Source organism: Otolemur garnettii, unplaced genomic scaffold (assembly GCF_000181295.1).
Source record: "Otolemur garnettii isolate 467f Iridium unplaced genomic scaffold, OtoGar3 scaffold00185, whole genome shotgun sequence".
Lineage (NCBI taxonomy): Eukaryota > Metazoa > Chordata > Mammalia > Primates > Galagidae > Otolemur > Otolemur garnettii.
In genome coordinates this window covers 1,387,742-1,399,304 of record NW_003852580.1, presented here as the reverse complement: position 1 = coordinate 1,399,304, position 11,563 = coordinate 1,387,742, and the positions used below count along the sequence as shown (strand labels likewise).

Genomic DNA, 11,563 nt, shown 5'->3' with positions numbered 1-11,563 from the left:
TTTTTTTTTTTTTTTTTTTTTTTGCAGTTTTTGCCCAGGGCTGGGTTTGAACCCGCCACCCCTCGATTTTCTTTTTGAGCACACCAGAAAGACCTGTGTTTCAAAGCTGCACGTGAAACAGTTGCAGAAGTGCAAGCTCAGCTTCCCTGCAGCTTGCGAGGGGCCCTGGCCATCGGATGGCCTCATCTGTCATCCTCCTCTGGGTTTGCATGCGTTTAAAACTGGGCTGAGTTAGGGGAGTGGCAGAGCTCACTGAGCAGCACAGGTGCCACGTACAGGTTATTGAACACGGGGTGCGCTGGGCATTTTTTATTGTGTCATCCTCTCAAAGGACCCCGAGGGACCCCATGGCCTTCCTGCAATGTTATGATTTATGTTGCGTTAGGATTCAAGTGTCTCAGGGAATTCTAGTGATTATGACTATTCTTGAAACTTACTGTCACCTGCTTGGAAGCACATTGTCTGTGACACTGAGTTCTTCTTCCTCCTGCAGACTTTTCTGTATAATGAGCTTTACATCTACAACATCAGGAAGGACAGCTGGACTAAAGTTGACACCCCCAGCCCACCTCCCAGGCGCTGTGCCCACCAGGTAAGGTGGTGCTGTCAGCTCACTTCCTGGTGGGAGTTGTGTAGAAGCTGCAGTTTATGAGCAGCCGGGAGGCTGGGCCTGGCCCTGCCTCTCTGACGGCTTCTCACTGAAGAGGGGAGGTGAACGCCTGCTGCCCAGGTGGTGGGAAGATCACGTGAACACCTCTGGGCAGACATGCCCAGTGTTGTGGCTGGCGTAGAATAGCCACTTGGCACCATGCTCACTCCCCATTTGAATGAGGAGACCCCTTAGGCCCAAGATTTGGACTGGAAGGTGAGAATGAGAAAGCAGGTTGTTATGTGTAAATGGTGGAAGGCAAATACATTTTACAATGAAGCGAGTCACAGCTGGGGGTGATAAGCTGCACCACGTCGCCTCTGTTGGTTGGTTCTCACACAGGGAGCTTGGCGGCAGGGATGCCTGGGAGTACGGGCAGTCTGTCCTCCGTATTCATTATCTAACTCTTGGAATCATTGGTCTCACTCAAAATACAATTTTAACGAGTGCCTGCTTTCCCAGTGCGGACAGTGGTCACGGCATGAGACTGCCTTAGCGAGACTCTGACATTGCTCAAGATTTCGGGTTCCCCTTGCTCTGACCCTGTGCTCAGAAGTAGCCTGCTGGGCTGAGGGGAGGACACATCTGCCCATGCCTCGGTACGGCTCGTACAGAGGGGCTCACAGGTGTGTGGAGGGACTCAGCTGATGGAATAAAGGAATTCACTCTTTCTGGCTTAAAAACCTGATCTCAATATGCTTGATTTTAATAAGTAACTAGATCTTCATAAGTTTTAGCTGTGGCGAGAGAATAGCCTATTTGAGGCCCCCAGGCTGAGGACCAGGTTCTGCCTGCGGCTCTAGCTTCCCTGGGCACCCCTTGGATTCCCGGGGCCCTGCCCCACCCCATTAGGCAGGCTCTGGGCCGCTCTTCCCTTATTTTTTTACCCATTTCCATCACTGTTGCTAACTGCACTCTTAAAGAATCTGTGTCACAAAAGCCTTTGAGATCTTAAATTTGGTCGCTTTGGCAAGAAGTGTGGCAACGCTGGCTCCTGTGAATGCTGGTCTAGCCTGGGGTTAATGACTTCTGCCAGTTAGGGCTGTCCTGTCCTGTCCTGCCGCGTGTCACCGTGAAGCAGAGAGGTGGAGACGGAACATTGGTGGTAAAGTCTTTTGCCAGTAGACTGCACTGCTGCAGTTCAAATTCCACTACCTGTGACTGTGGGACGTGGAAAGGTCTCTTCTTGGTGGACTGGGTTAGTGAGTGTGTGTCAGGAGTCGGGTTCTTGACCTTCTCTTGCATCAATCAGGAGGCAAAAGGAGAAGAAAAATCCCTCCTAGATTTTGGAGGGTGAAATGTTACTGTGTAATTTGAGAGTTTTGTTTTTTTTTTTTTAAAGTGAATGCAGCCCAGGGAAGTAAAGGATTGTGCTTTCTGTTGAGGGTGTGACAGTGACACAGTGGTCTGTGGGCCCCAGCAGTTCTCTCTTCTCAAGCCCTGCTTCCAGGAGGGAAGGAGGCAGCCTGCCCTGTGGACGGCTTGTGCCTGGCCTGCTGAGGATGCCGGTGGCATCAGTGAGGTCATGACTCAGTTCACCGGGTCTTTTCTTCCCCCAAAGTAGTAACTAAAACTCACTTGAAATGAAATACATTTTTCATAAGAAAGGGTAAAAAAGAAAAGTTTGAGAAGGTTAAAGAAAATGACAACTGTGTTCCTATTAGCCTCAGCATATTAATAAATGGTAAGCCAGGGGTCTTCAAACTTTTTAAACAGGGGGCCAATTCACTGTCCCTCAGAAGTGAACTCCTGGTGCAGGGCACTGGGGGATATGAAATGGCTTCCGGAGGAGGGCAGCAGTGTGACTCTTGGGAGCAGCTGGACTCACCCATGGCAGCACCTGTGTCAGCTGGGTGGCCTGAGAGAACTGAGGGGAAACCCAGCACCCTACTGTTAGAGTTACGGTAGCAGTGGCTCCAAAGCAGCGGTTCCAACCCCTGAAACTGGGTAAGAGGGAGAAGAGGAATCAAGGAAGGCCAAGTGTGTGAGCTGTTCCCCTACAAGATTTCCTGCTAGAAGGGAAAAGCAGAGGGGCTCCCAGTCAAGGAAAAAGTCAGAGGGGACGCCAGACCGGGGCCAGATGCAGACTCTTCAGGAGCAGCTGGAAGACTCATCGTGGGAACACCCTTAACCAGGCCAGAGCCAGGTGGAGAGTGGGCAGGAGCTCAGCAAGGAGCTTGTGGGGAAGTGGGGGGCTGCAGGGCAGAAGGGGCAGCCCCGGGAGGCTCTGGAAGCTGAGGCAGCCATCTTCAAGAAGCAGGTCCTGCGGCTGCAGGCGACTCACAGTGGGGAGGGCCTGCAGATGGGCCCGATCAGGGTCAGCTGGGAGTCCTACCTCACACAGACTGGGCAGATGTGGAGAGGGCCCAGGGTGGCGGCAACAGCAGAGGGCCAAGTAGGGTGGCAAGTCACAGTCCTCCAAAGCAGAGGTGGGTTGTAAACGTGAGGGACTGAGTGGTCTCCACAGGCAGCTCACAGGGAGAATGCGACCCATCAAGGCCCTGCTGGAGGCAAGTGGGGCCCGGATGCCCAGCAGCAGACCCGCCTCAGGGAGCGGAGTCCCAAGTCTCACCTCTGGAGAAAGAGGCCCCCGAGCTCAGGGGTCGGGGCGGTGGCCGTGGAGCAGCAGAAGGTAAAGAAGGGAAGGCTGTGGAGGCGCCTGCTGGGCCGAGTGGGCCTGTGGAGGAAGAGGTGCTCCCAGGCCACGGAGGAGGTGGAGAAGCAGCTCTGCTGACCAGGCACAGAGCAGGGAGACCCTTCTGGCAGCGGAGTGTCATTGCTCAGCCCTGTTACTGTACCACGTGTGCTGTTGCAGATTGGGACCAGGACTGGACCACTGAGCTGTAGGGACACAGCACAGATGCCGGCCCTGGGAATTGGTGGGGTATGAACGTGTGGCTACGCTGCTTTCTGCATGTTGCTGTGTGTCTCGTCATGGCTTGTGCTATCCTGTGCTTTCCTAGCATGTGACGGTGTTGTGATAAATGGTTGCCATGTGGACCTTAGGGAAGACTTTCTCGTAGATTGTAGATTGAGGCAGAAACAGCCTATACCCTGGAGGGGTGTAGTGTGGGGAGGAGGAGTGGATTAGGCCTTCTCGCCTGAAGGCCATGGGGTGCCAGATTTTGAGTAACTGTGAATTAACTGTAGGTGCCGAGTTAATGGTCTTCAGTGCTCGACTGGGACCCACTGTTGTGGCCACTGTGAGGCCCCGAGGCTTCCCCCCGGGCAGACTGCCTAGGAGAGAAGCTACTTGCTGTGCTCATGCCTGCTCGCTGGGCCTGCTCGCTGGGCCTGCTCGCTGGCCACCACGAGCTGAGTCAAGCACATGTCACAGCTGCTTTTGGCTCCTTGGTTTTTCTCCCGTCTGAATCCTGTGCAAACCTCTTTAGCCTCAACCTTTGGCACTGCGCAGGCCTAGTGGAGATGTTTGATTTAGAACATCATCGATAGCTCCAGATCAGTGGTTCTCAACCTTCCTAATGCCGCAGCCCTTTAATGCAGTTCCTGCGGGTTGCGACCCACAGGTTGAGAACCACTGCTCTAGATAATGATGTGTTCACCAGATGTGTGACATATGTTTTGTTGTTCAAGTCTTTTGGTGTGGCAAACAGAGGGTTTTCTTGCATTTAAACATTTAGCAGGTAGTACAGACTTAGTTTTAACTGGAATGTTTCCAGGGGTTTCTCTGGGGTACATTGTGGTGTTGAGAACACAGAGTATGCCCCCCTGGGTTGTGGTCTTTTTTTATTTTTTTTGAGACAGAGCCTCAAGCTGTCCCCCTGGGTAGAGTGCCGTGGCATTACAGCTCACAGCAACCTCCAGCTCCTGGGCTCAAGCGAGTCTCCTGCCTCCGCCTCCCAAGTAGCTGGGATCACAGGCGCCCGCCACAACGCCCGGCTATTTTTTGGTTGCAGCCGTCATTGTTGTTTGGCGGGTCCAGGCTGGGGATTCAAACCCTCCACCTTAGGTGTACGTGGCTGGAGCCTTAGCTGGTTGAGCTATAGGCGCCGAGCCTGGGTTGTGGTCTTGACACTGCTACTTTTTTTGAGTCTCGCTCTGTCTCCCTGGGTAGAGTGCTGTGGCATCATAGCTCACAGTAACCTCAAACTCCTGGGCTTAAGAGATCCTCCTGCCTCAGCCTCCTGAGTACCTGGTATCACAAGTGCCCATCACAATGCCCCACAAGTTTTTTTATTTTTAGTAGAGACAGGGTCTCACTCTTGCTCAGGCTGGTCTCAAGCTCCTAAACTCAAAGGATCATGCTTGGTCCTCCCACCGTGCTGGGCTTACAGGCATGAGCCACTGCCCAGCACCTGAAGTGTAATCAGTGGTGTGGTTGAGTCTCATTTTTGCTTTGATAGTCTTTGCTTGTGAACTGGTGTCACTCCCTTGCATATAACGTGTAATGATTATTGATGTGGCCACTGGTAATGTTTTCTGTATTGCTGTTTCTTTTTGTCCCGATGATAATGTGGTTTTTTTTTCCTGCTTCCTTTTGAACTTGAATACCCCGTTTTTATTTTCTCTTGGCTTATTAGCAGTCGCTCAGTTTTCTGTTGTATTTTAGTTGGTGTACGTTCTGCAGTGCACATCTGTCTGGTGACAGTTCACCGTCCATGGCTGGGCGTGTGCCAGTTCTGCAGACTCTGCTGCCCACGGCTGCAGGGGTCCTGAGAAGGAGGGGGCCGCAGGAGCCCCCCCTGGAGTTCTTGGTGGTTTCTCAGGGTCCTGAGAAGGAGGGGGCCGCAGGAGCCCCCCTGGAGTTCCCGATGGTTTCTCAGAGAGGCCTTGTCCTGATTTGGTTCTGGTCTGGGTGGTCCCCTCCTACATTGTAGCCGTGGCTCCCCTTTGTCTTTCCTGCGCTGCTTGAATTTCCTAAAAGCAGGTGTTAGCGATGTCATAAGCACACTGCCTCCCGGGTGTGTGTGTTTTGTGAGGGCAGTTTAGGGGGATAAGCAGCTGTTTCAGACATTAATGGCAAGAAAAATACCATTTATTGGTTTGTGGAATGCTTATGTCACATTTGAAGTGACCGTTTTGGTGGGACATATGAAGGGTTATTAGACTTTTTATTTTATTTTAGACAGTCTCAAGCTGTTGCCTTGGGTAGAGTACTGTGGCATCACAGCTTATAGCAACCTCAAACTCTTGGGCTTAAGTGATTCTCTTGCCTCAGCTTCCCAAGGAGCTGGGACTACAGGTGCCTGCCACAATGCTCGGCTATTTTTTGTTGTTGTTGCAGTTGTTACTGTTTTAGTAAGCCCCGGTTGGGTTCCAACTCACCAGCCTCAGTGTATGTGGCCGACACCCTAATTACTGAGCTATGGGTGCCTCTTGTTAGACTCTTGACCAAGGACCGTGAACTTGATGACAGCCTTCCCAGGGACCCTCCTGCAGGAGGAGAGGGGGCCGAGTATGGGCTGGCCTTGACAGTGCCCACTGCTGGTCACCTGTAGAGCTGGCCCTCTACCTGGCTGTGCCCTGACCTATGTCCTTCTCTTGACAGGCGGTGGTGGTGCCTCAAGCTGGTGGACAGCTGTGGATCTTTGGAGGGGAGTTTGCCTCTCCCGACGGAGAGCAGTTCTACCACTACAAGGATCTCTGGGTCCTGCATTTGGCCACCAAGTCCTGGGAACAAGTCAAGTAAGATGCTGGGTGAGGAGCCCAAGCTCAGGGTTGGCACTTCTGAGATCCCCGCGATGGTGTCCCGATGCTGAGAATACAGGCTTGGAGGAGCACGGGGTACAGTCCCAGGAGACCCATCTCACTAGGTCACTGGGCAGCAAGGATGTGCTCATGCTTCTCTGGACCTTGGGTGGAGAAGCCAGGCGGCTGGATGGGGCTCTTGCTCTCATCAGCCCTCATGCACCCTCGCAGTGCAGTCCTCTCCAGCGGCCAGTCTAGGCCCTTGGTGGCCGTGTTGGGGTTAATGCAGGCTGGCAGTGGTAGATCTTGGAGGGAGTTGCTGTTTACTGACAGGGAGACTCTTTCTGTCCATCAGTGTTTAAAGCAGTGGGGCCGGAAGAGGAAGGGTGGGAATGGCCTGGCATCTGTGGGTGCTGCTTTCCTGCCGCTCTGCAAATCACCCCCACGTGGGTTTTTGCTACTGGCTTGTCACGGAAGTCTCCAAGCAGTCTGCCGCCACACACTTATCTCTGGACAGTGTGTGTGCTCATAAATTAAGAGGGTAAATGGGGAAGGACAGAGTGAAGGTGGAGCTGTTAGCTTCATCCTTCAGCGTGCTCCTGGGCTGAGCACTATGGCTGGGCAAGCGCTGATGCCAGACTCCATCTCCATGTCCCTGCTAGCACAGTAGGAAGTCAGATGTTCCCTTGCTTTAGGGAGACAGGCAGTTTGGTGCAGAACTTTCTCCAGCATTTAGGACTTTGGGTCGGAGCCACTGTCCCTGGAGACACTGCTGCTGTCTGGCGACCAGCCTTTTAGGGGCACTGAGGCCTGCCCTGCTTGGCTCAGGCCTGGGGTGTTGCACCCGTCCAGGAGAGAGTCCTTCAGGCCCAGAGCAGGAGCAGCAGTCCCTGCACTCGCCCGGCGACCCTAACACAGCCGGCGTGCATGGGGAGTGGGCCTGTGCCCCACTGCAGCCCCTTTCTCGTGCATGTGTGGGGAAGGCTCTTTATTTTAGGCACAGCAGTCAGTTTGTGTTCATGTTAAAAACTGGTTTTGTTTATGTTGGAACTCAGTCATTTCCCCTTAGCTTTATTTAGACTTAGTTCATTGTGTCTTGCTTTATTTGTTTTCAAACCAAATTATTATCCTTTCTTTGGCAAATTGATAAAATGCTATGAAAATGTGAACATTTGGTAGCTTTTGTCTGGATGTGTAGTTGAGGGACAGTGGATGGCTCCGTGAGAGGACACGTACGGCTTCGGGGCTCCTTATCAGGCCTGGTGTGGCGGCAGCGCTTCTGTGGGCGGCTGCCCAGTGCCACCTTGATCTGTTTGTGACCTAGAGGCTCTGTTGAGTCTGACGCACAGCAAGGGCGTCTGTTCAGGGAGATGGGTACACTGTTGATGCCTGGCACAGCCCCATGTTGTAGGCTCAGACACGCGAGATAGCCTCAGTTGCCCTAAGTTAGGAACTCTTGGCTTGGCGTGGAGACTCACACCTGTAATCCTAGCACTCTGGGAGGCCGAGGCAGGAGGATCCCTTTAGCTCAGGAGTTTGAGACCAGCCTGAGCAAGAGAGACATCCTGTCTCTACTAAAAATAGAAAAAAAAAAAAGTAAGGAACTGTGTTTGATAAACAGACATCTCATTACTCAAATACTTACTGTAATTAAAACAGTTATGGTGGGTTTTTTGCTCAGGTTGGTCTTAAAGTCCTGAGCTTGGAGGATCTTCCTGCCTCGGCCTCCCAGAATATTGGGATCACAAGTGTGAGCTGCCTTGAGAATTTTTTTTTTTTTTTTTGAGACAGAGTCTCAGAATGTTGCCCTAGGTAGAGTGCACAGTCTGAAGGGGTGTGCATGGTGTAGTTATCTGTACATGGGCCTGGGAACCCCACAGTCTAAAGGGGCGTGCCTGGTGCGGTCATCTGTACATGGGCCTGGGAACCGCATGGTCTGAAGGGGTATGCCTGGTGTTCAGAGGCCTCACCTCTAAGGATGGCCTGGCAGTGGGGGATTGGACACAGCTGGTGTATGGGGGGGAGCAGTGAGAGCTTTCTTTCCCTGCGGGGCCATGCTGGCCAGGGCCTGGGGCCTCCCTGTGGGGTCTTGGGAGCAGGGTCTTTCCTTTTTGCCCCCACCCGCTGCCTCTGCTAGTGCTTCTCAGAGTGGGCCGGGAGCCTGTGTTTCCCTGCCTGCTCTCTGTGCCTGCCAAGCCAGTTAAGGCTCCTGGTCTGTGTGTAGAGTTCTGGAGCTTTGAAAGCTGGCACTTCGAAGGGAGCCCCACTTTTTTCTCCTACCTTGAGGAGGAAGTGTGGGTGAGGAAGGGGAGAGATTTTGGCCCTTTCTCCATTTACTTCTGGGCTGGTGCCACCCTGGGTGGTCATCTGTGACTCAGATTTTTAATGAGGAGGCCAAGCTCCCCAGAGCCCCACTTGATCAGTTTTATAACAGTTTTTTTGAGACATGATTCATATACCATATAGTCACTCTTTGAGAGTGTAGAAGTCGATGGTTTTTAGCAGAGTTGTGCAGTCAGCGCCACTGCCTAAATTTAGAGCATTTCCACCCCAAAGACAACCCTGCAGCGTCCCTCGGAGTCACCACACCCTCCTCCCCCAGCTGCTGCCTCTGTCTCTGAGGAGCTGCCTGTTCAGGTGTGTCCCCTCCCTGGAGTCAGACCACACGGCTCTTTATGTCTCATCCCTGTGTAGCAGGTGACAGCTTTGTGCTTCTCACAGCCAGGTGGTACTTGGTAGTGTGGTGACCACAATCTTGTGCATGTCTGTGACAAACCCAGCTCCTCTGACACAGACATACACACATTCTCAGGAGAAGCCCATCAGAAACAGACCTGGGGAGAGTGTGAGACCTGATCTAGCACCTGTCTGTGCCGCAGACTCAGGTCACTGGAAACGTGTTCTCAGATGGGGCATCTCACCTCAAAAGCAGGGGAGACCATGGCCTGGAGCCCACCTACTAGGAGGCAGAAAGCACCCCACTCGATCCTCTGATCCCTACACTGCCCCTGTCAAGGACTGTCTGGAAGTAATATGGAGGAGGGTGGTGAGAGTAATCAGTGAAAGTTTGTGTGGGGTGTTTTTTTATTGTTGTTTTTATAGAGGCAGTCTCACTATGTTGCCCAGCCTGGTGTAGAACTCCAGGGCTTGGGATCCTTCCACCTCGGCCTCTCAAGTAGCTGGGGTTCCCAGGTCTGTGCTGCCATGACCAGCTCACGTTCTGTCCCTTCATCTGACGCTGCAGTTCTGTTGCAGACAATGCTGCTGTGAGTGTTCATGTACAGCTGACTCACCTGTACATGTGTCAAAGCACTGACAGGTGAGTAGACAACCTGTGTGTGCAGGTGCATGTGTCCACATGCACTCTCCGACCCGGGAGTGGCCGGCGTGTGGCGTTGCAAGCCCATTTAGTGCCTGTACTTAGAGCTGCATCTGAGTAAGTCCCTGTTCTAGTAAAAGAAGAACCATTCACGGATGATTAGTTATCTCTATGGTTCTGGCAGGAAGGGCAGTGAGGAGTCAGTGGGGTTAGAGCTTCTTGGGGCCTCAGGGCCTCAGCTACTCTCCTGGGCTGCATGAGGGAAAGGCTCCCTGGCTCCACAGGATACAAGGTTTTTGATGGAAAAGCCACACCTGCTTGTGAAGCCAAACCTTTTCCTTTGTGGAGAGTCAGGTGTGTGTGGATTCCCTGTTGGATGGTTTGCTGACCAGCTGTGTGTCCAGGCGATATGGGGCCCGTGTGTATGTAGAGTGTGATTAATTTGTAGAAAACTAAGACTGTGGGGCAAGGTGGTATGAAATTGAAAAGTACCATTAGGGTACACAGTCAGCTTTCTGACCCATAGTTCCTCAGGTGCTGAAGTCTACCCTGCCCTTGGTACAACGTAGCATCTTCACGAGTGGTGGAGAGCCAGACCAGCTTGGTCCAGGTTCTGGCTCTGCCACGGACTGACTTAGTGGGTTTCTGGTAAGTGTCGACTCTTGCACTTGTGAAGTGAGAGTAACCATGTCAGTGCATGTGGCGGGGCCGCGAGTTCTGGAGAGCACACACCCCATCAGATGTGGAGGGCCCCACACCGTGGGGCACACGCTCCATCACTATTAATAGTAACAGTTAAAATGAAACAAGCATGTGGTTCTAGAGCAGCGGTTATCACGGTTATCACCGTGTATTAAAGGGTTGTGGCACTAGGAAGGTTGAGAACCACTGTTCAGAGTGCTGTTCACTAAGGCCTTGTGTAACTCAGTATTGTGGACTTTGCTGAACTCCAGGCTTGCTTGATGGGATTGGTACCTGGAAGAGCCAGCTGAGTTCCAGGCTGTGACCTGCAAGGAAGGGAGGCGCCCTGGCCCAGGCTCCTGTGCAGCCAGCTGGTCCCACTTGTCCAGTGAGCTGCCAGACGGAGCATGGCGTGGCTAGCATAAGGAACCGTGACTTGGAGTTTCAGGGATTAGGATAGAAATCTTTCTCTGCTCAGTGCCTGCTACTACAGGCAGAGCTGCATAATGTCTGTCATTGCATGTGTGACGTGGACTGGTGGCAGTGCTGTTTCACTGTGCCAGCACTCACCTCTGTGTTGCAGCTGGGTGCAGCTGTGCATTCCTGCAGGGCCTTGCTGAGCAGCAGGCTGTACTACGCAGCCTGGTATCCTGTCGAGGCTTGTGTGGTGTGCTATGATGTCCAGCCAATGACAAAGTCACCTAACACTTCTCAGAACACACTCTGTCACTAAGCTCTGTGTGACTGTGGAGCATGTGACTTTGTGAGGTGTGGATTTGAACTCAGGGAAGTGTTTGTGTGCTGAGTACACACCTCTCGACCCTAAGCCTGAGGAGTTATTTGATGCACACGTTTTCTGCACATATCACAGCAGTGGCCCAGTAGAAAGGGCCTGGTGGTGACGCCATTTGGCACCGTGCCCCCGCAGAGCACCATTCTGCACACCACTCACGTGATCCCCAGGGCACTTGGCCCCACAGTATCACACGTGTATTTTTATGCCGTATGCAGACTTCTGGCTGAGGAGGACATGTTCGTTTTTTAAGACTCCATATTTAGGCTCAGCACCCATTCTGAGTAGTTAGGGTGCCAGCCACATACATAGCAGGTGGATCTGAACCCAGCCCCAGCCTGCTAAACAACAATGAGAACTATAACAAAAAAATAGTCAGGCGTTGTGGCGGGTGCCTATAGTCCCAGCTGCTTGGGAGACTGAGACAAGAAATCGCTTAAGCCCAAGAGTTGGAGGTTGCTGTGAGCTGTGA

The 11,563-nt window shown here is 52.7% G+C and overlaps 1 protein-coding gene across 4 annotated transcripts in view; it reads left to right on the top strand.

The window, feature by feature from the left end:
• KLHDC4 (kelch domain containing 4) overlaps positions 1 to 11,563 on the top strand; it is a 31,612-nt gene that overhangs the window by 4,664 nt on the left and 15,385 nt on the right. For 3 of the 4 annotated variants that reach the window (XM_012812033.2, XM_003800819.3, XM_023507515.1), the window contains exons 4-5: positions 494 to 592; positions 6,159 to 6,295. In XM_012812033.2, the coding sequence (XP_012667487.1) occupies positions 494 to 592; positions 6,159 to 6,295 (236 nt within the window). Of the gene's footprint in view, positions 1 to 493; positions 593 to 6,158; positions 6,308 to 11,563 lie in introns of all 4 variants that reach the window. The other variant, XM_023507516.1, reaches the window with a different exon arrangement.